The sequence below is a fragment of the Hesperophylax consimilis genome, chromosome 11 (assembly GCF_061612785.1).
Source record: "Hesperophylax consimilis isolate HC1 chromosome 11, BYU_Hcon_1.0, whole genome shotgun sequence".
Lineage (NCBI taxonomy): Eukaryota > Metazoa > Arthropoda > Insecta > Trichoptera > Limnephilidae > Hesperophylax > Hesperophylax consimilis.
In genome coordinates this window covers 10,995,089-11,022,271 of record NC_142846.1, presented here as the reverse complement: position 1 = coordinate 11,022,271, position 27,183 = coordinate 10,995,089, and the positions used below count along the sequence as shown (strand labels likewise).

At 34.2% G+C, this 27,183-nt stretch overlaps 2 protein-coding genes across 6 annotated transcripts in view; one reads left to right on the top strand and one right to left on the bottom strand.

Annotated features, from left to right (window-relative positions):
* bs (serum response factor blistered) overlaps positions 1-27,183 on the top strand; it is a 284,696-nt gene that overhangs the window by 194,206 nt on the left and 63,307 nt on the right. The window lies entirely within an intron of this gene.
* LOC149419777 (uncharacterized) lies at positions 5,239-9,825 on the bottom strand. The gene is made up of 2 exons (XM_089637022.1): positions 9,210-9,825; positions 5,239-6,321 (listed from the first exon to the last, which is right to left on the bottom strand). The coding sequence occupies exons 1-2, from the start codon at positions 9,637-9,639 to the stop codon at positions 6,302-6,304; spliced, it is 450 nt and encodes a 149-aa protein (XP_089493148.1). The 5' UTR covers positions 9,640-9,825; the 3' UTR covers positions 5,239-6,301.

Below are 27,183 nucleotides of genomic sequence, written 5' to 3'. Positions count from 1 at the left end.
GAAGGTGACGGTTCGAGAGAGTCAGGGTGGAGAGGTCAAAAGGTCTCCCTCAACCTTTAGTTTCCGATCCGAATCGCCACGCAGTAGTTGGGCAAACGCATCCGCCGTCAAGACCTAGACAAACTTCACCCCATGAATCCGGGCGCCCTCACTAAGTCACCAAACGTAGCAAACCACTTGGGGCAGGGGTGTTTGTTAAGCAATCAATGGTTTCCGGGCCGGCGGTATCGATACCCGCTTCCCAAATTGTGTTGTTAGTTAACTTGTTTTGACATTTTTTTGATAACGTAGCGTATGGGGAGTGTGGCAAACCCATCGCTCAAGTAGTAGAAACACATCCTGCAATAGCCATCCCAAGCTAAAGTGAGAGCTACCGTGCTAAGGCAGAATAACCTGGGGAACAGTGTCACGAACGATGCCTCCGAGAAATAGGGTCGCATCTCTGGAGTATTTAGACCCTACCCCAGCACTTGGGGTCTGGTAGAGTGGACCTTCTATTTCCCTAGATGCTAGTGGGACGAAAATTCGAAAACTCTCTTCCTTCGTGGGGCATTTTGGGACCAAGAAGGAGTGGAGAAAAGAGATGAGGCCCTCTCCCTCTTGGGGCCTTCATGGAACCAATGGAGAGTGGACTCTTCCATCGTGAGGCCTTCAGGGAATCAAGGAGGAGTGGAGAGGAGAAACGAAGCTCTCTTCCCTCGATGGGCCTTCGTGGAACCAAGGAGGATTGTAGAGGAGAGATGAGGCCAACTCCGTGAACTCTTGCTTTGTGGGGCCTTAAGGGAACCAATGGGTAGTGGACTCTTTCCTCGTGGTTCCTTCAGGGAACAAAGGGGTAGTGGACTCTTCCGTCGTGTGGCCTTCATGGACCAAAGGGGAGTGGACAGGAGAGATGAGACCTGGGAAGACACATCGTGGATCCAGAACGCTTAGCCTTATATCCAATGATAACCCTGGTGAACTTTATAAAGGGACCGGATGACTATGAAAGGAATGAGGTAAAATAGGAGGCCTAAGTGGTCATATGGCCTAAGTGCTCACGGGAACTACATGTAAACCGTCTCCGCCCTTTAAAAAAAAAGAAAAAGAGCATTCAATAAAGTAACTTCTTATGATGACAAATGTGTAAAACTTAATTGCTATTAATGTCACGTTTGAATTTGTTTATACTTGTCACGTGCTGCTTTGATTAGATTAGTAATTAAATTTAGAATTGTTCCGAAGGCAATTATTCTATTACGCATCGATATTCTTTGATTTTGAATATTATCACGTACAGTCGTGACTAAGGTTAAAAATGTGTCATATTTATATTATTTGATGCATTGTAATGAAGTTTGTGGTTGATTCACTCCATGACCATCAGTACCGCGAATAAAATTACTCGGTTATCATTTACTTAAATTAAAAATATGACAGGTATTTTTCGGTGTGTTTCTTAAAATTAGCTAGAGCTTCCTTTTCGGTAGTCTACATAACTGTGAAATTAAAAAAAATTTAATCAACATTCTTCTTAATACCTATCACGTATTTATGTTTTAAATTTTATTTATGTTTTAATTACTAATAATGCTGTGAACATTATTAGACTTTGCGCCCAAAAAGAATTTTCTCTTGTTTAATCAATCAAAACCAAAATTTCCTCTGAAATCATAAGATGTGTAAGTAGGTACGTAAATACCTACCTACTTAATTATGAGCCATATATTTTATTTAATATTTAAAAAAATCTAATAAGGAATTATACATTGTCTAAAGAAACGACACTACCCCAATGAAAATTATTTTTTAAACCTTTTATTTTGGCAGGTGGGTAACATGATATCTACTATTCTAATTTGACAGCAGATGAATAAAAATGTAGTATCCAGCACGGTTACCATCTTGAACCGAAAACGGAATGTAAAAACAAATCTACGAACAGATGAAATGCCAAACGGTCGGGATAAAACAGGACCTCGCTACGCTCAGTCATTTAAATTATTCAGGCAATCGAATATATTACAAATATTTAACAATTCATCTCAAGGGACTTTCAAAATTAGTTAAATGATCCAAACAACCTCAAATAAAAGGTTATCCAATGCAGTCCTTATCGAGTTTTACAACCTACCTCCTGTAACTAATAAACTGTTTAAAACAAATATTTCCCGGTACCTAGCTAACATTTCAGTGAGAAACTTCTTACTTCGTTCTTGTTTTTTAAAAGAAAAACAAACATTCCCGGACTTCAACCAAAAACTTCCATCAGTTTTTGGTATAAACAAAGGTCTGCGGCATGGATGACTTTCGACCAAAGTAATTCTTCTATGTTGACCCTTGTAAACTGCACAACATCACAATATGTTCTGGACGGCTTTCTGACTTCAGGATTAAGCTTGTATTTTTTTTCGGAAAATAGAAGACTCAAACATCGTAATTCGTGTGCTATTTACTTTATATCTTACTATTGTCGTAGTCATTAAACTTACAAATCAATCTAAATCCCACAAATCGGTTTCATATATAAATAAAGCCTTTGCAATGTCGATATCAGTAACTATTGACTCTTGTAAATATTCTTAGATCATAGTTTTCTTCCAGAATAAAGCTTTCAGAATAAGTAAGCTCACTTCTGGTAAATTGTGCGCTATATACCTCCTATCTTATGGCTTCTGTAGCCTTTTGAAATATAAAATCCTCCAGTCGGTCTCGTACATAAATAAAAAAGCCTTGCTCTATCGATAACTGTTCACTCATGTAAATCTTCTAAGATCACAGTTTTTTTTTTCAGAATAAGTGGGTTCAGTTGTGGTAAACCGTGTACTATTATATACCTAATATCATCTAGTTTCTATAACCATTTGCAATCTAAAATCCACCATTCGGTCTCATACATAAATACAAAAGCCTTGATGTATCGATAACTGTTGACTGATGTTAATCTTCTAAGATCATAGGTTTTTCCAGAATAATGCTTTCAGAATAAGTAGGCTAACTTATGGTAAATTGTTCGCTATATACCTCCTTGTCTTCTAGTTTTTTTAGCCATTTGCGATTTAAAATCCTCCACTCGGTCTTGTACATAAATACAGAAACCTTGCTGTATCGATAACTGTTGACTGATGTTAATCTTCTAAGATCATAGTTTTTTTTCCAGAATAATGCTTTCAGAATAAGTAGACTCACTCGTGGTAACCTGTGTACTATTATATACCTCATATCTTCTAGTTTCTGTAGCAATTTGCAATCTTAAATCCTTCACTCAGTCTCGTATATAAATAAAGATGGCTTGCATTATTGATAACTGTTGACTCGTGTAAATCTTTTACATAAGCTAGAATAATGTTTTCCAGAATAAATAGGCTCACTTAGGGTAACCTGTGTGCTATATACCTCCAAGTTTCTGTGGCCATTTGCAAATCTAAATTCCGCCAATCGGTCTCCTATATAAATAAAGGTCCGCAGTATCGATGACCCTTGTAGTTCCATCATTATTCGCGCTGGGCATTGTGGGGCCAGGACAATAAAAACCCGCCGCTCAGGGACCGCGTTACTTTGTGCGGCCGAGGACATGTCACGCATAATGAGGTGACTCGCCGCTAAACCGGTGCCGCGGCGGGGAGACGGCACACTACCACAGGGAAACCTAGCAACCAACCAACCAACCACCACATGGTGTCGGGAAGGGTGAAAACGTAAGACTTTTAAATCTGGCGTACCTCAGGGTTGCTGGCAAGGTCCTGGCATATCAAAAGTTACAGATTGCATTCGAATTCGATAAGAAAACATTATATCTCTTTATCTGGATAGTTACAGCTTAATTTGATGTACGAGATGTTTTACTATTTTGTTAAGAAGTTATTGATCTGGTGACCATCTATAATGGGTACCTGTAGGTCAAAAATTTCAAGATTAATCGTTTTTTGTTTACTTGAAAAGAAAACGGTGTCACTTTAATATGAGGTACGCGGTATACCAATTTAGTTAGATAACTATAGTTTAATTAGATTTACGCCATGCTCTATGTGTGTAGAATCTCCCGATGTGGTGGTCAGGAATAGATTCCTGTAGACAGAAGGAATTGTGCTTTTTTAGTTGTTTAGAAAACGCATAGATATTGGATGTGTTGTCAAAGGTGAGATTGTAACATTACCGGGTCTGGCAGTGTTGTCTCCACAGTTAATTCTGAGAAATTCTAACTTTTGAGGGATGACGGTTCTTTGACGAGAACGTAGTTGCTAACATAAACGCGTCTGTCTCCACAGTTAATTCTGAGGAATTATAACTTTTGAGGGATGACGATTCTTTGACGAGAACGTAGTTGCTAACATAAACGCTCAGAAATTGTTGCGTATGGAACTGTTTTTGTGTTAACATTTATATTCAGGGGAGTCTCTTTTAGGGAATTGATCCATTATAGGGTTGAAACCGTAAGTAAAACTAACCATTTCATCAGGTCACCTGGTGAGGTAATTTAAATTTTGTAGAAAGTTATGACACTTGTATTGTTTGTTATATTCTATAAAACCATTAAAACAATTTTTCAATAAACGCGTATAATATATCAGCAAGAAACGAAAAAAAAACCACGCCGTTTCTCCGTAGGGGTAGAGAGAGCGGACAGACCGTCAAATAAACAAATGAGAAAACCCGTCGGACTTTATATTAAACTTTTAAGATTTATAATATAACAACCAATAACAATTGACCGGTCGGTGGCTGAGTTGACATCGCGTTTGGGCCTCACACAGGCGTAGTGTGTTCAATTCCTCGGCTGGCTAAGTCCTCCATCACAACACAATGACCATTTTCCGCTTGCTGTGGTGGTAGTAGATTTTCAGGTTATTTTTAAACGGGGATATTTGTCTTTTTTAAAAAAAAAAAGGTTTTTTTTAAATTTTTTTATAGTGAATACCTCACAAGAGTCCCAACTGCTCCCGTCTGGAGCCAGTGAGACTATGGCATCCCCAATTGGGGGATGTTGTGAGGCTGAAGGTAAGTGGGGAAGGGAAAGAGGAAGGTGGGGAAGTACCTGGCTATTCAGATCTAGTCACTAAACACGGCTAAAGCCATTTGGAGCAACGTTTCAATTCTGAATGGTGGTCTTACACCAGGGCGATACTGGTAGTATCTTCCACTCTGGAACGTGACGCAAATATACTATATGATAAAAATTGGGGGGTGATCCTTTTTGAATAAAAACTGGTTTTCTTGACACAACTTTACATTTATTTCAAACTATTGAAACAGGTATAATATTTATAAAGAACTGTGCGAATAACACTGCTACGATCGCTCTGACTTATGAGCTTGTTTATTATCGAGTTATTGTTGAGAAAGGAACCAAAAAACACATAATGCGAGCCTTTTTAAAGACTTCAAAAACCACCACATGTAAATAAACCACTTGTCATCGTGATGTCTAGCAGTAAAAATGAAACCTGCTATACCGACCAAATTGACAATATTTTCTAAGCAAGGACTCACACCATTTTGGTTAAACGTAGTAACTTCAAATTTCTAGACTACAGATGTCGGTAGCCTGCAAAATTGAACATATTGCCAGGGGGCGGGATTCAAAAATTGCACTAAATTTTTGAATGATAATCTATTTAAAAATAAACTATAAAACAAACAGAATAAACTAAAAATTCTTAATCTAAATATACCACAAAAATACTAACAAAATAATTCAAAATAGCAGAAATTAACAAAATAAAACCCCCTTTTTTTTATGCCCTACTGGTAAACTTATAAATTTAACTGTATAAATGCTGTTGAATTACTCTATTAATTAACTAAAAATAACTAGAAAATTATTAATCCTATTAAATAACCAAAAAAAAATTCAAAAATGACTAAATTACACACGTCTGCATACTAATTTTTACATATTTAAATAGTTCAATAACACAAATAATATAGTTCACACTGAACACAACACAATTATTGTTCCTTTTTTTTTCTTCTTTCTTCTCAGGTCTTCTGCTTGATCCATCCAAGGTGGAGTCGAGAAGATAAGCATCATAGTGTAATGTACATAATCAATCCTTGGTAAGGTCCGGGACGTCAATTACAGGTTTAGTGTCTGAATCCAGGGGCATCAGACATATCTTTGTGATGGGCCTCACAAAGACTCCTTGAGGTGTTTTTAGGGTAACAACTCGTATTACTCCATCCGCTCCAGGGTGTGTATGCAGAATTCGGGCCATTTTCCATAAAGGTGGAGGTAAATGATCTTCCTTTAAAATCACCAGATCGTCTTTTTGCAGTGCCCGTTGAGTGCTGGTCTGCCATTTAGTCCTCTTTTGTAGTTCCATCAGGTAATCTTGCTTCCATCTAGACCAAAAAGATTGAATTAGCGAACTGATCCTCTGATATTGAGTTAGTCTGTTGTCCGGTATCGCCCGGACGTCTCTCTCAGGAATGATACAGGATTCAGTGCCTATAAGGAAATGGTTTGGGGTAAGAGGTTGGTAATCATGGATGTCGTCGGATAAGGAAGTTAATGGACGGGAGTTCAAACAGGCCTCAATCTGACAAATTAAGGTATACAAGAGTTCAAATGTTAATGAAGAATTGTTAGTGATTCTATACAAATGGAACTTTGCTGATTTTACTGCTGCTTCCCACAAACCTCCCTGATTAGGGGCTCGAGGGGTTATGAACTTCCACTCAATACCTCTGTTCACTAAATAATTTTGAATATTGTCGTTGTTTTCCCTCAAGCTGGTGTACAGCTCTTTGAGCCTGCTGCTAGCTCCTTTAAAATTACTAGCATTGTCGGAAAAGATCTTTTCAGGTTGTCCCCTGCGGGATATAAACCTTTTTAAACTGTTCAAAAAAGCATTGCTAGATAAATCCGAAACTAATTCCAAGTGAACAGCCTTGGTTGAGAAGCAAATAAAGATACATAAATACGATTTTACGAGGGAAGCCTTCCTCAGCGTCCCACTTTTAATTAGAATTGGTCCGGCGTAATCTATTCCGGTGATAGCGAAAGGACGACTCGGCGTAATTCTTTCGGGTGGCAAATTTCCCATGATTTGATGACCGGTTCGGGGACGACATCTAAAACATACAATACATTTATGTAATATCTTTTTAATAGTATTTTTACCAAAGATGGGCCAAAATTTTAATCGTATTTCAGCTAACAAAGCTTGAGGTCCTGCGTGTAGGTTTACATAATGGTAGTGACGTATTATCAATTCAGTTAGCTTATGTTTAGCCGGCAAGATAATTGGGTGTTTTTGTTGGTAAGATAAATGTGTAGCCAAATTCAACCTACCGCCTACATATATTAGACCATCATGTAAGAAGGGATTAAGAGATTTTAAATTACTTTTCTTGTTGACGATGCCATGGTTTTTTAATTCTTTCAATTCCTTTTGAAAGGCGTGTATTTGAGCTGATCTCAATAGACATTTCAAGCCTGATTCCAATTCAGCCACACTTAAATTGTCTGAAATTTTACCCTTAACACTTCTGCAGTTATTGACAAATCGCAATACATACGCAGTAACTCTTTTCAATTTAATAAATGATGAGAATTTTTCAAATATCTCCCATTCTTGAATATCTGTGGATAATAGAATATTTTTGCCTTTGAGTTCCGGAGGGTTTGAACACGAAATATTTGATATAGGCCAAGCGTTGACTCCCTCGGTCAACCAACTTGGTCCATTCCACCATATTGCAGAATTTATCAATTTATCTGTAGTGGTTCCTCTTGAAAGTATATCTGCTGCATTGTCGGCTGATGATACATGTCTCCATAGATCTGGATCACTAAGTTCTTGTATTTCGGCTACTCGGTTTGCAACGAAAGTAGCCCATCTCGTAGGTTGACCTTTCAGCCAGCACAACGTTATCATGGAGTCACACCAATAATGTGTGTCGATCTCCACTATATTTAGCGCTTGTTTTACATTTTTAATTAATTTCGCCAGTAGCACAGCACTACAAGGCTCCAACTTGGGCAGGGAAATACACTTCAATGGCGCCACTCTTGATTTGGACGTTATTAAATGTGAATGCCGCTTACCGACATGGTCCACTGACACCATGTAAACGCAGGCTCCGTAAGCTTTCTCAGATGAGTCGCAAAAACCGTGTAGTTGTAGATATGTAGATTGCCTGCAAATAATTTTTCTTGGTATTTTCAACACATTTAGTTGAATTAATTCTTGAAGGTAGGACCTCCAGGGTGCTAATATTTCATTAGGCAATGGATCATCCCACGCTGCTTTAGACTGCCATAACTTCTGCATTATCAATTTGGCTACAACTATAATCGGTCCTAGAAGACCTAATGGATCGAAGGTTGATGCGATGCAAGATAATATTTATTTATTATTTATTTATTTATTTATTTTTCATGTTCTCCGTAAAACGGTTATTCACCAATACATTATGGAGAAGATTACAAATTAGACAAAAAGTATAGCAAAACACATAAAAAGGTCAGTTTCACTACTTTGTGACATACGTCAAAAGATAATTGTTAAACTGCCTGTAGGTTACGTTAAAAATGTCGATGGTCAATGCAGACTCGGTGAGCAGTTCAGTCGCTCTGTTGACTGGGGCGTTCTGATAGGCAGAAGTCCTCGCTTTTGGAGCATAAAAAAGGGTATGGGACCTTCCACGAGTATACTTGTCTGGGACATATAAGTTAATCTCTTTCAAAATAGGTGGATTATGTATAGTTCCAGAGATTATCTTAAAAAAATGTTTTCCTAAAAATATTTTTCGGCGGGCTTCTAATGTATTAAGATCGAGCATTCCTGCTAAGAATAAGGATGGATACAGGAAAGGGTAGTACATATATTCCCTCATATATAGGTAACGCATGAATCTCTTTTGTACTAATATCTGTCTTTTACTCTCGGTTCGACTTGATGGTTTCATTATTACATAAGAAAAATAATCAGATTCATTATTCCATATTAATCCTAATATTTTCTCAGTCTTTGGATTGTCAGTAATAATTTTTTCAGAATTGCCTGATTCGGCAATCTTAGCTTGGCCCGACTCGGCTGACAACTCCAAGACATTGGACCTCCATTTCCTCAAGGTCATCCCCGCAGACAAAAAGATGTTGATTAATTGCTCTTTTAACTCTCTACAGGATTCCATGTCATCTCCTCCGGTTAACAAGTCATCCATATAGAAGTCATTTTCTATGACCTGACTAGCTCTAGGAAAATTTATATTGTTATCCATACCAATTTGCCGTAGACTTCTAGTGGCTAAGAAAGAGGAAGGCCCCAGACCATATGTGACTGTCTTCAGACGGTAATGCTTGAGCACCTCCTGCGGCGACTCGCGCCACACTATCTTCTGCAGGTCACGGTCCGCTTCACACACGTTAATCTGGCGGTACATCTTCTCGATGTCAGCCGTCAGTACTACTTGATGTTTCCTGAAATGCAATAGTTGGGTGTATAAGTCCTTTTGTATAACAGGTCCTGTCATCAAGGCGTCATTGAGAGAAATTCCATTTGAAGTTTTGGCGGAGCCGTCAAAAACGACCCTCACTTTAGTAGTAGTGCTTGATTCTTTTATTACAGCGTGATGAGGTAAAAAATAGGATTCACGATCCCCCTTTGACTGGTCACACACCTCCATATGACCTAATTCCTCATATTCACGCATGAATTGTATATATTGTGTCTTCAATTCGGGATTTGACACAAATTTTCTTTCTAAATTTTTAAATCTTTTTTCAGCAGTGAGCAATGAACTTCCCAGCTGATCAATGCATGCTCGACGCGGTAAACTTACTACGTATCTACCGTCGTCTTGTCTAGTATGAGTACTAGCAAAACTGGCTTCACAAGCCTTTTCTCCATGATTTAGAATCTTAGTGGGATTAATCTCCTCCAATTTCCAAAATTTTTCTATTTGATGACTTATTTTATTTATAGATAAATTACAACAATCTGATACAGGCCTTTGCTTTGGGTACATGTGGATTGGTCCTGATATGATCCATCCCAGTTGCGTACGTTGAAGTGTTGGTCCCGATTCGAGTTTCAATCTATCGTTGGTTAGGATTTCCCAAAAGCTCTCCGCGCCCAACAGGATGTCGATGGGTGCAGCTATATTGAAGTTCGGGTCAGCTAGCTCCAATCCTCGTGGTAACTTGAAGTCTTTTTTCGCCATTGTCACTTGTGGTAAATTTGTTGTAATCTCCTGTAAAATCAGACATGATATTTCACTTTTATAATCTCCTGTAAAATCAGACATGATATTTCACTTTTATAATCAGTATGAAGCGAATTCATCTCCACTGAAATTCTCTTTTTTATGTGAGTGATGTTATTATGGATCCCAGAAACGGGTTTGTTTATCAATTCACATGGTAAATTTAATTTATTAGCAAATTCTGCTCTCATAAAATTTGACTGGGCCCCTGAATCAATCAGAATGCGGGCTTTAAAAATTTTATTGTTACTACCCACAACTCCTATGTTGGCAGTTGACAATAATATTATTTTTTCTGCTTTATCCGATGCAGAAAAATTCGATACTGAAACCTCGTTATCAGCATCCATATTGGAGGCCTCCTGCAGAGGTACCTCATTGTGTAGCAAGGTGTTGTGATTATCTTTGCCACAACGCCTGCAAGAAAAGGTTGCCTTGCAACTCTGTGCCTGGTGACCCACCTTTAAACATTTAAAACAAGCTTGGATTGATTTCGTAGCATCAATCCTCTCATGTAATTTTAATTTCAGAATTTTTTTACAATAATAAATATGGTGACCTTTCTCGTTACAATAAATGCAGTTGTTAGCCTTTACCGCTAAAAATACTGATGAATCTTTTTTGCAATTATTGTTGCCTAGTTGTGTTTTATGTAAGCTAGAAAATTTTTTCTCAGAAGCGTTCATCAGTTCCAATACTTGGGCTCTAGCAGATAAACATTTTAAGAATTCCTTTAACGTAGGTAATTCGTCTTGTAATGTATATTGTTCCCAATTTTTTCGGGTAGCTGCGTCTAATTTATTTGATATTATATAAATAACCAATGGATCCCATTGATCTACCTTGACCCCGATATTTTGTAATGCCTTTAAACTAACGTTTGTTTCATCAATTAGATACCTCAATGCTACAGGCTCTTCTTGTTTCATGTCTTTTAATGAAAATAGAGCTTGGATGTGTTTATGAACGGTAGTTCTTAAATTTGCATAACGTTCATTTAATAATTCCCAAGCGGAAATGTAATTTAATTCAGAAATTTCTAGATTAGCAATTATCTTTAATGCGTTTCCCTTTAAAGTTGATTGCAAATAAAAGAATTTTTGTACGTTGCTTAACTTACTATTGTTATGGACTAAAGTCTTGAAGGTTTCGACGAAATTAACCCAATTTTTCTGATCGCCATGAAATTCCCGTAATTGGAGGTTGGGTAGTTTAATTTCCACCTTACTTTGATCGACGGATTCGATCGCACCTTTGGCCGTTGCCAAAACTGAGAAATATTGGTTTTCGAAAGCTTCTCGTTGACTATAATTTTCAATTTCGTCTGAATCCGGTAACATTTCAATTTTCTGTTGAACTGCTTCGAATTCATCTAACAATGATTTCACCCGCTCATATCTTAATTTAATTTCATTTACCGACAATGCATTTAAGGAATCCGCGAATCGGGTTAGTTTTCCTTTGATTACGCCGCGTTTGTTTATTAATGACTTCATATTTTCCATTTTTAATTATATTTTGTTAATATCGGTTGACAATTATTTTATTTTAGCAAACACCCGTTTGAAAGAATACCACGACAACCTTGACAATACTATTTGAGAACACTATTCAATAATATTATATTCTTATTTTCAAGTGGGTAGTGATTTTATTTATAATATTGACTCTATTTAAGATTAATCTCGTTTAAATTACATGAGACCTGAATAAACATAAAATGGATGATAGGAAGGAAAGCACTGAATACTTATCTCAGATTTGCGATGTGGTCCACTTTCCTTAATGATTTCCAGTTTCAATCAATTTTGTATCCTTTTGGCTGCTGGTTCTTTGTTTTTTTACATACAATCTCCTGATCGTAATCCGGTTGAAGGATCAAATGTTAAAAATTGGGGGGTGATCCTTTTTGAATAAAAACTGGTTTTCTTGACACAACTTTACATTTATTTCAAACTATTGAAACAGGTATAATATTTATAAAGAACTGTGCGAATAACACTGCTACGATCGCTCTGACTTATGAGCTTGTTTATTATCGAGTTATTGTTGAGAAAGGAACCAAAAAACACATAATGCGAGCCTTTTTAAAGACTTCAAAAACCACCACATGTAAATAAACCACTTGTCATCGTGATGTCTAGCAGTAAAAATGAAACCTGCTATACCGACCAAATTGACAATATTTTCTAAGCAAGGACTCACACCATTTTGGTTAAACGTAGTAACTTCAAATTTCTAGACTACAGATGTCGGTAGCCTGCAAAATTGAACACTATATATTATTTTAATTAATTAATTGTGAAATAACACAAATTAATCAAATAAAATTTATTTGCGCACGCCGGGTTCGAACCCGCGACCTTCGGAATGGCAGTCCAATGCGTTACCACTGGACTATGCCGGCCGTCAAAATTTGATTGATTGATTGAAAATTTGATCAAAGGTTGATTGTATGCATGCGCTATATGGACGTTTTAAAACATTTTCACGTTTGTATGAATAGCTTTTCAACCCTCATAGAATAATTCATAATATTATTGTCATAATGTTTGATTTGTAGAAAGAACTCCATTTAAATTTTAATTTTTTCTTTTATATTTTCAATAATATTAATCTCCTTTCATACTCCAAGCAGGTCGGTTACATGACAGTATCTACCATATTATTGTAGCAATTCTATATCAACGTCCCGATATCACACTCCTATGCGACGGATTCAACAGCTAGGAAACAAATACTACGATGTTGTTGATATACTCGTATTTAGAACATCAATTTCAATATATAAGCATATCCTATTGAAGTTTTTTTCACTAAGTAGTGGAATATTTTAATAAAGGTATTTAATTTGATTTGATTAACACATAATAATTTTGTCAACTGAAACAGAAAAAAATATTTTGGATTTTTTATGTTTTGTGCCTGCATGCTGTGTACATCGAGTTCAGTGATATTTTGACTTTATATTTATTTTTCTGCAATTTTTTTAAATAGTCGTTTCCTGTACTATTTTCGTGTATAATTTCGTAAATATTTTTTATATATATGTATGTAAAAGCCTTAATAGGCGTGAAATAAATAAATAAATATTATTCAATTTAATTTTTTTTAATTTTTTATTTATAAACAAGTCCTGCTGCGTAATTATTGCATGACAGCTGTTTCGCCGTCATTAAAGCCTCTAATGATAAGTGAATAGTAATATTAGTGAATATATAAACTAAAAACTTAAGAAAATGTTACTGTCAATTTACCGAACACCATTCGACACCCGGAGATAACTTACTGATAAAAAATATTGTTTATTTATTGAAAATATGTTAGAATTATTCGTATTCCTGAAATATCCATGAAAACAGAAATGCAGGCCCTTAAATAATTAATTTATAAAAAAACTCTCGGTAAAATACAAATATGTTATTAGGTTGTCGGAACACGTGTTCATAAAAATTATAATATTTTCGCCTTTCGTCCTTATATTTATTAGGTTTAGCCCCCGCATTCCCAATTTATACAGATTTATAAAAAGTTTCTCTTTAACTCTTTAAGTTAAGTTCCAAAAAAATTTAATTTTTTAAGATGATATTTATACCTTTGTTATGAAGAAACGTTAATTATATGAAATTCTCTCGGTAGAAAAAATCGCAAAGTAACTTCGAAAATTATCAAAAACACGTTTTGTTCTTGTTTATTTTTCAAGTAATTATTTACTGAGGTAATTAGTTTTTATTTTCTGGCAACACTGACAGTCGGTGAAGTAGATTCCTTGTTACCCAAATTCGCTGACAGGAGGCTCAGGAGGGGGTCATTTTTGTTATTTGTGTCAGTTGGACTTTTTTATAAATGCATGTTTTAGTTATTGCGAGTAATTTTTAACCAAATTTAATAAAACAGCAAGGTCTGTGATAATCTGGGGGAATCTATTTAAACCGGGTAGTAAATATATTACAATTTGCAAGTGAATGTATTGTAACATTTTATAAAATAAACCAGTGTATTCAAACAAAAAATATTCTTACTGGAGAAACCTACAAATTTAACAGTTCTGTTATTTAATATGTTATATAGACATGGAAAAATTCACGGTAAAGGTTACGAATTCCGCTTCACGGTAAATATGGAATGTTTTCTTTGAATTAATACTTGAATTTAGTTATATTATTACTCAAAGTTACTATAAATGTTGGGGAACCTTTAATAACGCCTGCTCGCGTCCCCTTTAGAGTTATATCCCAGTTTTCAAGTAGTTTGTGGGCTACGCTAGGTTTGTATAGACTGGTTTGTGATTTAATTCTAATACGATACTATGAATATAATCCAACTCTTATATGAACATAGTCGCCGCGGCATACTAATTGACATATCGCGTAAGTGACTTAATAAACGAAATTAAAATTAAAAGTGCGTATTTTTCCGTCTCCCCCGACATAATAAATCACGTTTTGAATTAATAAAGCTAAATACATTTATTTGAAAGTGAAATATTGCGTATTAAGAGTGAAGCGGAATAAGAGAAAAATAATAAATTCACAGTGTATCTTTAAATGCAACTAAAGCATTTGTAAAGAGGTTTTTGCTCTTATTTCAAACGAGTCGTGTTTTATTAATATATTTTCCCCATTTTAGCTTAAAATTATCGCTTTTTTCACATAAGCGTGCTTCCTTTAGCATTCGTATTTACTTATCTCCCCTTCAAACTATCTTTGTACGCTTACGTGTTCCGATATATTCTGAATGTACTGATAAATATTTTTTTGGGAAATTGCGTGAATCACTTTTTTTAAAGAATTTTAATAAATCACCACTATTTATTTTATAGATTTAAAAAATATTTTTTAAGTTGACGTAGTTCGTACAGCTTTAACACATTGCCTCAATGTAATAAAGTTTTCCGTTCCGTCGACAGCCTCAAAAGCACAACGAGGTTTAATAATAAAAACGACCTTATAATAATATATTGCCTTGCCAGAAACTTTTGTCCTGGTAATTGGTTCATAAGAATGCTATTTTTTGTTCAAAACTGCCCCCGACGCTGACCGAATATTAATGTAATATATCTCGAATACTCACATGTAGTATATTAAACGCCCAACAAATACGTGGTACCGATTTCAGAAGGCAATGATGAGGATAGCCAGTAGCTGGTGGTTACTGAACAGATAATCCCAATAAGCATGATCAGAAGTAAGGTAAAGTTGCGCTTACTTCGGACACAACACTTCTATCGGTTCATCTCGACAGTGCAGGTGACTACTGATAATCTGGCTATCTAGAAGTAACTAAGTGAGGTTATATACGAGATTTTGCTACTTTATTAAGAATCTCTTCAAATAATAGGTAATCCTGTTAAAAATGGGATTGCAGGCTTTTTTCAAATAAACTTTTAGTAATTTCGTAATAATATCGAAATACACGTTCATGCACCTGCGTTTGTCTTGATAATATGTAATGACGAAATGCGAAATTGTTAAGATTTTTATTAACACGTGTTCCGATATCGTCACAATAAATTGGTATTTTTTTTCAGGAAACCTATCAATTCATTCGTTAAGGGCCTGCGATCCCGTTTTTAACTGGATTGCGAATAATTTTAAGAGATTATTATTAAATTGGCAATATTTTATATCAGTAAGTTTACTCATTGTAAGAGTCTAATCCCCTCCGCACATATCCACATACATACCTACTCTAAATTCTATAATTTGCAATCTGAGAAATCTACGATATTCATTTTGCAACGCATAACTTCTTTTCTGCATCGAAGCCCTTTAACGGTTGTTTTCACTAGGTAGCTACTTGAAATATACCTATCTAGAAGTACCCTAGTGAGGTGATATCAAAGATATTAGAAGAACGAGATGTGCTATGCGCAGTTCGTACTGAGTGGAATTGTTTTGCCGAGTGTCGCCGGTTTTGTTCACCAATACTACTGCACACCTTCGCTTGCGCTAAGGTATCCGCACTAATACATAGAACAGATTTCTGTGCGTACACGTCCCGATACCGTTCAAAGTACCCTAATTAGGTAGTACTCCGGCTACGGTCCGGCGGCCAACATAGCATATCTCGTTCTTCTAATATCTTTGGGTGATATACACAAGACATCTCACCCCTTCTGCGCGTCTTCCACGTACCTACCTTCGCTTCTAAATTGCAATCGGTGCAATCTATGGAATCCATTTTGCCACGCGTTGCTTCTTTTCTACATCAATACCCTGTACCAATTTTTTTCCTGGCAACTAGTCGACTAGGGGTACCTACGCATGGTGATAAACACTTTCTAACAATCCTCCTAAGACATCTCACATGTTCCGTGTACCTTCTTTTCCAAATTGCTATCCGAGCAATCTATGGACTCCATTGTGCCACGCGTTGCTTCTTTTCCACATCGATACCCTTTACCGAATGTTTTCCTAGTAACTAGTCTCCTAGGAGTATCTACATCAGGTGATCAACACTTTCTAACAATCCTCCTAAGACATCTCACATCTTCCGTCTACCTTCTTTTCCAAATTGCTATCCGAGCAATCTATGGAATCCATTGTGCCACGCGTTGCTTCTTTTCCACATCGATACCCTTTACCGAATGTTTTCCTAGTAACTAGTCGCCTAGGAGTATCTACATCAGGTGATCAACACTTTCTAACAATCCTCCTAAGACATCTCACATATTCCGTGTACCTTCTTTTCCAAATTGCTATCCGAGCAATCTATGGAATCCATTGTGCCACGCGTTGCTTCTTTTCCACATCGATACCCTTTACCGAATGTTTTCCTAGTAACTAGTCGCCTAGGAGTATCTACATCAAGTGATCAACACTTTCTAACAATCCTCCTAAGACATCTCACATATTCCGTGTACCTTATTTTCCAAATTGTTATCCGAGCAATCTATGGAATCCATTGTGCCACGCGTTGCTTCTTTTCCACATCGATACCCTTTACCGAATGTTTTCCTGACAATCGCAGAAATCTGCTGTCAGTGGCAGGTCCCTCCCCTGCCACCTCGGGGCCCCTTCCCCTCGCGCCCCCGAGGACGTGTCCCCGCGAGGAATCCCGTCCCGGCCCCGTGCCCATGTAGGGGCTGTACGCACGCCGGCGGTAGTAAGGTCGGTAGTAATAGTGGACACATAACCAGCTAGCCCGGCCCGGTTGTAGCGTATAGTATTTGTGCTCGGCACGAGAAGCGACGGTGTCCCTTTGCAATGCGGACACTATACATTATACTATCCCTAACCAACCAACCCTCAATTAACCATATTTATAAATTTTCAACTGAACACCTGCTCTTAATCCTAAACATACCTAGAAACTTGAGCCACTCACTTCTGAACACCCCTGTTCATCCCTATAATCCACACCTCATTATTTCGTGGTTCCAAAATGGTTTCTTTAAATATTTATCGACTCCCTTTTTAGAAGCTTTTACATATGAATATAAAAAATATTTCTGTATACATAACTAAACTGCCTCAAAAACAATATTTTTTTATTCGTTAAGTGATAAATTAATGATTTCCATTGACTTGGTATAATTATTTCCCTCTTTAAATATTCAGGGCTGTGAGGAATACATATGGTAGTTAGTCTCAGAATTTCTGTTCTGAAATAAATCCTGACTTCTAGTATTACGTAATGGAATCGGAAAACTTATCAATGCAACAATTCTGGACAGTCAAATGCATCATTTAAAATTTTATATAGTCAGTGAAAATACTTCTATTTTAAGTTTAAATACCAAGTCAGTGAAAGCTTTATGTGATGCCTGTGACGTGGGATGTCCTGGCGCATGTACGGACGTAATTTTGTAGCACTTTCAGCCTTCCATTTTTCATCCCATCAATCCAATTGTACTAGTAGATATCTCAACTCTTTTTCGTTTTTCCTAAATGGTTTTCTTTGTAATGTATGGAAGAGGGATGAGCGATATTCCAACACGTGCGCAAACGGAAGATTGAAGGTGAGGGCTGGCCGTTTGTTTTATGGTAACTTGAATAAGAGGAGTTTATCATTTTAAACTGTTCTCTTTAATTCATTCAACTACAAAACGAAGTTTCTGATCCTACCTTACAATTTATTTACTCGTACAACATAGTTTACGTCCAAGCATCCTTTTCAATATCTTTATTATTGTAAGTGTATCTGATGTTATGTTATTTAAAACCGTTATTTCAATGAATTAATTTGATGAAACGTGGTCAACGTGAACGACGTTTCCTGATTTGGCTCTTAAAATACGCCATATAAATATATTTCTAAATACACTGTGTAACATTTGCCGAATAAAAAGGTTGCCATCGAACAGATACCGAGAACCAAACGAGAAATGCTTACTCTTTTAATTATAGATTTTCCTGACGATACAATGCGTAACGCTCAAAGACTGATACAATCCTTAAAAATGTTAATTGCAAAAGATCTCAAAGAATGCCACAATTCCCGAGATATCGGGGTTAAACTAGGTAGTAATTTACTCGCGTTTATACGATACTGGATAATGTTGGCTTTTTTATTGTCCTTCTCGTCTCTGCTTGCTCATCCGATATGCTGGTTCGTTGCTTGCTCGCAGCATCATGGCATCAGCGGGAAGCAGTGAAATATCCTCGGATCGTTGTTTTTCCCCTGTTCCACCATCAGCTGTGTTGGCCGAAGTCCATACCATATTGGACGTAGGCATTCTCCTTTTTGTCCGCAACTATTCATATGTTATATGTTGACAAGCGTACAGGCCTCGCATTATCGACATGACGGAAAGTTTCGAATCCTTTGAAAAAGCTAACTCGACTGAAATACATACGTGCAGCGTGGTTGAATATCATCTTATCCAATTTTTATTACTCGGTCTTCCCTTAGAAGAATCGCAGCAGGAATTTTGTAACATGGACACGTTTTATTTTAATTGAACATAACACTCGTATGAAGATTCACTTAATATTTTATGATTATCATTGTTCGGTAAAAAGTTCTCACTCGTTATGTTTTCGTGATTAAATTAATAAATGTAATAATATTCTGAAACAGCATTGTTGCATATCCGCACGACAAATATTTTCGCCTTATTATCTCTTGGTGTAAGTAATTAAGTCTGTTCAGTATTAACGCTTCATTTTACTTTTTGTCATATAAAAAAACATACAAACGATAATTACGAAGAGATAATTTGTGATTTTAAATAATAATTAAAAGTACCAATCTATGTTGTAAGGGCGGTGTCATTTAGATGCTCGCTCGCACCTAGTTTGCTGATGGATTTCCATGAAATTTAGATACATGAAGGCTATAATATCGTATTATCTCGTCAATAAATATAAATGTAAAATTTTCCACCGTCTTACTACTCATAACTGTTTGTATGAGCAAATAATTTACTACTTTATCGCTATAATATTATGTACGTATCATAATATGTAAAAATCCATTTTAGCGTACATAAATAAATATACAAGTTAATTTTTTCGACTCTCAAACGATAAAGATTTGGTCGCATCTGGTCGGTCATTATAATAAAATCATAAACTGATCATCCGAATTCCTGTGTCGGTTCATTTTAATTTAATTTATTTACTTAATAATGACCTTCTATCAAATACCGGTATATTTTTAAAAGTTTTATAGTTAGTTTTAATAGTTAAGATAATTTACAAAATTTTCATTTTTCTTGTCTCCCAAAAACGCATCAAATCTGTGGTGACAGATCAGTCAAAACGCCTATGTTTTTTTTCAAGCGGCGCTGTATTTTGTATGGAAGTTGAGACATTTTTTTATTCTTAAGATTACCCGCTTTTAACATCGAAAAAAAACTATTTAATATGTTAGCATCTCGTCACTAATATTGTCATATTGCATCAAAGTGTTTAATGTATCCATGACAGCATCTGACGAATATTTATCGGGGTTTAAAAACCTGCATCAAAACATTTTCATCGGTTCAAATATGAATGTGGACCAGAGTTGCCAATGTTTATGTTCTGAAATACCCACAAGAGATGAAGAGATTTTAAAAATCTTCATGAAATCCCCAAAAATTCCTTTATCTCTAAAAGAAAACGAAATTACGATTTATTTTTTATTATCTAGGCATTTTAGCATGTCTTCTTTCTAAAAATAGACTTTTTTTAAATTTCCTTTTAACGAAAACGAAATATAGTGCGTTTTCATAATTATTACAATTAATTCAATATCGTTAGGTAATTAACTTATGCCCAGAATCCCCGCATTTTCCCCAAAAATATATATTTTTTTAAATTTCCCGCAATTCGGGGAATTTTCCTCGAATTGGTAACCCTGATGAAGAAAATTTAGATCATAGATATTTAATGATGTGGACTGTTTGTAAGTGGCGATTTATAAAGTCTATGTATAATTATATATAATAAAACTTGTATATTAAGAATAAGCGTTTGTTGATCTATACGAATATATATATATATATATTTTTTTTTAATACATAATGTTTTTCACTGCAGTTCCTTATTCGTCAGTATTAGTGTGAGTGAAATTAATATAATATTGAAGATATAAACCTACAAAATTATTACAAATATAAACACCGTTTACAGTTATTTAAACTAAAATTACAGCCGGACAGTACATTTGTAACAATAAAATTCTACTGACTAAATAAGTATTACAAAGTAACAGTGTTAGCCTATCAGCCATAATCATAGGGTAACCATACTTACAATGGTAAGAGGAACAGTATGAATTAACAAAAATATTTAATTGAAAATAAGAAATAGGTAAACACTAACAGGTAACAAGTTATAGTAAGTAAATAAATATAAGCAAATAGGGTATATAAAAAATAATAAGTAAATAAATATAATAAAAATAAGTAAATTAATAAATGCAGATTAAGTATATAAAAATAAGTAAATAATAACAAGTGAATACATATAAGAAAATTAATTAAATAAATATAAGCAAATTAAGTAAATACATATAAGCAAATTAATTAAATAAGTATAAGCAAATTAAGTCAGTAAACATAAGCAAATTAAGTAATTGATATAAGAAAATTAAGTAAATAAATATAAGCAAATTAAGTTAGTAAATATAAGCAAATTAAAACAATAAATATAAGCAAATTAAGTAAATAATAACAAGGAAATAAATATAATCAAATTAAGTAAATAATAACAAGGAAATAAATATAAGAAATTAAGTAAATAATAACAAGGAAATAAATATAAGCAAATTAAGTAAATAATAACAAGGAAATAAATATAAGCAAATTAAGTAAATAATAGCAAGGAAATAAATATAAGCAAATTAAGTAAATAATAACAAGGAAATAAATATAAGCAAATTAAGTAAATAATAACAAGGAAATAAATATAAGCAAATTAAGTAAATAATAGCAAGGAAATAAATATAGGCAAATTAGGTAAATAATAACAAGGAAATAAATATAAGCAAATTAAGTAAATAATAACAAGGAAATAAATATAAGCAAATTAAGTAAATAATAGCAAGGAAATAAATATAAGCAAATTAGGTAAATAATAACAAGGAAATAAATATAAGCAAATTAAGTAAATAATAGCAAGGAAATGAATATAAGCAAATTAGGTAAATAATAACAAGGAAATAAATATAAGCAAATTAAGTAAATAATAACAAGGAAATGAATATAAGCAAATTAAGTAAATAATAACAAGGAAATAAATATAAGCAAATTAAGTAAATAATAACAAGGAAATAAATATAAGCAAATTAAGTAAATAATAGCAAGGAAATAAATATAAGCAAATTAGGTAAATAATAACAAGGAAATAAATATAAGCAAATTAAGTAAATAATAACAAGGAAATAAATATAAGCAAATTAAGTAAATAATAGCAAGGAAATAAATATAACCAAATTAAGTAAATAATAACAAGGAAATAAATATAAGCAAATTAAGTAAATAATAACAAGGAAATAAATATAAGCAAATTAAGTAAATAATAGCAAGGAAATAAATATAAGCAAATTAGGTAAATAATAACAAGGAAATAAATATAAGCAAATTAAGTAAATAATAACAAGGAAATAAATATAAGCAAATTAAGTAAATAATAGCAAGGAAATAAATATAAGCAAATTAGGTAAATAATAACAAGGAAATAAATATAAGCAAATTAAGTAAATAATAGCAAGGAAATGAATATAAGCAAATTAAGTAAATAATAACAAGGAAATAAATATAAGCAAATTAAGTACTTTAATAAATAAAGTAAATAATATGTACATAAATTAAGTAGATTATTTAATTTAAAAAAATAACACAGTACATTTTTATTTATTTTTTACGAATTGAATGAGTTACGAATAACCTGACAATATTTGAAAATGTCCTACCTCCACAACAGTAAAAAATGTTGTGTTGTGATGGAGGACTTGGACTTGGCCAGCCGAGGAATTGAACATTGAACATAATAATAAGTACATTCAATTTCCGTAATTTTTAACTGTATCGTACTTCGACTAAGAACTACCAACATTACCTTTATTTTCTTAAAGCATTTTTTTAGGTAGCTACCTTACTTATTTGAAATTCAATGAGTTTGATTGATGTCAAAATATCCGAAATGTTAACTTTTGTACGATCAGAATTTTCCACTTTAGACACGTAGAAAGTATGACAATCACGCCATCTCTGAATATGATTTGATCCTAACAGACAGATTAAATATCTCCGGCAATATAAAGAGCCTTACAATACTAAATATATTCCTCAAACACTGTGGGCATCAGATTCTCCTCTTGTATTTAAAATCTTTCCCGTATAATTTAGATCGTATCGTCGGTCCAATCTTTTGTCTGTCGGGGGTTCTTTCCTTATCACCGTTTATTATCTGCACAAACGTTTTGATTTGAAGTTTAACAATTGAGTCGAAAAATACTCAAAATTCCAGAAATCCGTCTCGTTTTTCTTTACCTTATTCTTGCCGAGCAGTGTGGCCGCCGCAGGGATCATGTCCACTGGGAGTCCAGGACCTTTTTGACATTTACAAGTAGTTTTTTACTTAAATGATCTAAAAGAGCCATCAAACAATAGGTACAATAATTATTTATTCCGCACAATTAAGCAACTCTGCAAATATTTTTTATAATTACAGTATTCTGCCTTTCTTCGAATAAGTTTAAGGCAATGCACCACGTCGTGTAACATTGGAATCGGGCCGCGAACAATAACACTCCTTGTGTAGATGGTGATACGGTTTAAATTCCCGCTTAACACCAGCCGCCTATTTTGATTTATATAAGAAAAGAATATCGCCAAAAACTGTTTTAAATGTTTTACGATCAATTTCTAATTTGCCACTTTATACATTAAAACCATGGCCAAAAGGGATTCGTAAGTTTAATTTTATATTTCAAAATCAGTTTTTATTGGTCTGATAGTTTATTTTTTCTGGTCTCGTAAAAATACTAAATACTAAACAATAAAACGTTGTTTCAAATGTCAAGATGTATTTTACTCGCAGTATTTAACTAAAGAATTTGAAATATCTCTAAGTGATAGGTTACATAGGTAACCATTAAACCTAGTTTTTGTTTCATCACTTTTAATGACTCTATATCACTTTTTAATTCAAACCAAAAAAACATGGTTTTGCCTTTGTAGTGATTCGCCATTATTTCAGTGTGGCGCCTTGACATTTTCTTTGTACAATTCACTCATCAAGCAGTTATTTTTTTAGTTTAATTTATATTCTTCGTTTTAACTTCATGATCATTTACGAGTCGGTGATGAGTGGAAAATTTTAACTTAGACAACGAAATATTAAGCTCTCTGGAAGAAAACCAACATTTTAATTATAATTCCTGTGTTTTTCTTTCTCTTTAGTGTTCTTGCGTGTTTTACAATTTTCCACTTTAAGAAAAAATCAACTGTAACGTGTAATATAAACATTTTTTTCTACCGTGTTGTCCGAATAGCTTTCTCATTTTGCACTGTTATTTAATCAAAATGTTAACCATTTCTGAGGCCCAATTTTTTTCTTTGACAAACACATAACACCTCTGTAAAATTCACATTTTAATGAAATTCAAAAGATTGCGGATTTTATTTATATATTTGTAATTTGATGGAGCTCGAAGCATCAAATAAGTAACACATTATATAAGAAATGCTGTCAATCTCCACTATTTGTCTTAGCTTTTCTGCCTTGGAATTTTATTGAAAATATTATCAGGTAATATTAAAGTAAATATATCTCAGTAACATTATTTTATGGTGCAAGTATTTTTATACACAAAAACCGAACAAACATTGAATATGACGTATGAAGGAATCTGAAATATAAATACCCGATATGTTTTTCATATCTCTTGAATAATTTGATGTGGCATGTGAGCGGTATTGTTTAATGTTTATCTTCAGTCGATATGTTGTCACTTTCTTGCTGTTAATTGATCGTTCGGCTCGCGGACCCAGTGTGTCCACCCCTCGCTTCAAACGCATCGAATCGCGGAGTTTTTACCTCTGTATTGTCTCCGACTCGGGTTTGATGGCCGCGTGTCGTATACGTCGGGAATAAATAAGTGATTTGAGGTCTGAGAAATCGCGAGGATGCTGCGACATGCCCCGATAATAATAGTTTATTCCGAGCCGTGTTGTTTCTGCTGCCCATTACTAAGGATCATTTCATCTAATGGACAGCCGGGTACCTGCAATGCTACCTGCAATACCTGCGTACACATATCGCAGGAGTCGTATTAATTGCTCTCAGTGAAGAGATTATTCGAATGTCAGTGTAGTAAATAACAACATTGTTTGAATTATTACTAACGGTTTTCGAAACAACTGACAATCTTCCTGAATTGATTTAAAAGCAATGATGTTTTTGTAAAATCTGTGACAAATTTATTGAGATACTAACTTTTTTTTTCTGTGGTTATGTCATTTAAAAAATTACTAAGGATATCAGTTTGATTCTTTAAATAATTGTCCCTGTAAATCTAATCATAACAGTATTATATAAACAATCTATAACTAAGCTTTTGCTAAGCAAAAGTATTTATGAACAAAGTGGAGATATTGTTACTCTAAGGGGATATTATGGTTTAAAATTGTATTTCAAAACCTATTGTTTAATTTCATATAAAGAAAAGGTAGAACATACACACAACATAAGATTTAGTCAAAATAAAGGCATGGCCATTTGACCATTCCAAAAATTTATATAAACAAAAATGTAAATGATCGTTTGTTCAAAATTTTAAATCTCTGAAAGTGTTTCACCGATTGCTTTGAAATTTTGGCACAACGTAGAATTCGAATACGCGTGTGTTTTTATATATCTATATTACAAACAGTGCCATCTGTTGGATGTAAAAGCAACACGCGTTTCTCTATCTGCACATACAGACTGAGCCACAAAACGCGTGGCGGGGTAAAGCTGGTTACAAATACGGGCAACGAACATTCACTTATCTTGTACCTAGTGTATTTAAGATGATGCCAATGCATATAGAAGGGAATCAAATTGCACCAATGAACTCTGAAAAAATTCTGAAATATTGCTCATACAGTGGTGTTTTTTTATTATCTTAAACTTCTTACGGATTAATATTATTAATCTTCCGACTTTATGTCCGGGTTAAATCTTCCCCACAGTAAAAACTAAACCCTTCCACACTTTTCCACAAATGATCATTTAGTCAATCCACATTATGGAAGTGTTTATATAAGCAAAATAAATACAAAACAATACAATATCAACAACACGTCAACTCACTAGAGATCAAATGGGAAAATAATTCACCGACTACAGATATTTTCATATCAGGAGGTTCGGCTCGGTAGAACTCCTAACTGGACCTATAAATCCTACTGATCCCTCAATATAAATATTTAAAAAATCTTTCGTAATCCTACATGTATTTAAAAAGACGGATTTTCGCATTTTTATATATAAATTCTTTGATAGATCTAATACGCCTAAATTTTGAATAAGAGAGCTAGGTATAATGCCAGTAGCCGTAATAACAACTGGTAATATTTTTATCGTCTGGGAATGCCAAATTCTTTTATCTCATTTCCTAAATCTGTGTAATATTGTAATATAATAATAATATTTTCTATTAATATTATTATTTTGAAGAGGATTAAAAGTTTTAGATTTTCACCAACATTTGTTTACGATAGTCTTCAATTCTATCAGAAATACCGTTTAAAAGTTCTTGAAATAAAATCTAGACATATTTCTTTGTGCGAATTGATTTGTTCCCTTCATTACAATAAGATGATTACGTTGATTAAACAGAGCGCGATGTTTTAATTTCAATTAAAACTATGCCGTCATCGTTGATTATACTTAGATATTGTATTTAGATGAGATATGTAGCGAAAAAATAGGTTACACTTTTGTGCGTCCAATTAGAACGATATCACATCTAACGCCGAACGACTGGAAACTACAACATCAGGTCTACGCGCAGAGAATACCGATAATGATAATATTATTATTTTTATTTTTAAATTTTTGGTAAAAACTGAATGTTGAATTATGTAATTTGTTTACATTATACTAAAAATGAAACCAATTATATATTTCCTCCTTGTGTCAAGAAATGAACAGAATTAACAAAACATATTTGTATAAAACAAAAACCACATTATTATGATTCATAAAAACAAATTAAATTCAAAACAGAATTGTGTAAACGACGACAGAAATGTCTCTTGACAATTTCTAAGAACACTCTTTTTATTGACTTTTTGTATGAAAATGTCCATTTTTGTTATCAGGTTATTGTAATTATTACGTAGTCTGTTCAAGAAAGAATTTCGTTTACAGTTTGTTTTGTATTGATCCACTTTGAATAGGACCGAAGAGCGTGTGGAGCGCGCAGGTACATTAAATCGAATCTTATTTAGCAACTCCTGACGTTGAATATTATTCGACGTCCGGATTGAATTTGTTCATTTTCCCCAATTCCTTCCCCTCCCGTTTACACTCCTCACAACATACCCCAATTGGGGATGCCATAGTCTCA

Bases quoted from the DNA above. Each gene is read 5' to 3' on its own strand.
- LOC149419777 (XM_089637022.1), bottom strand. From the start codon at position 9,639: ATGCGTGAATATGAGGAATTAGGTCATATGGAGGTGTGTGACCAGTCA. The intron at 6,322-9,209 runs GTATGGATAACA...TTTTTGGTCTAG, and splicing joins TAGAAGTCTACGGCAAATTG to ATGGAAGCAAGATTACCTGA.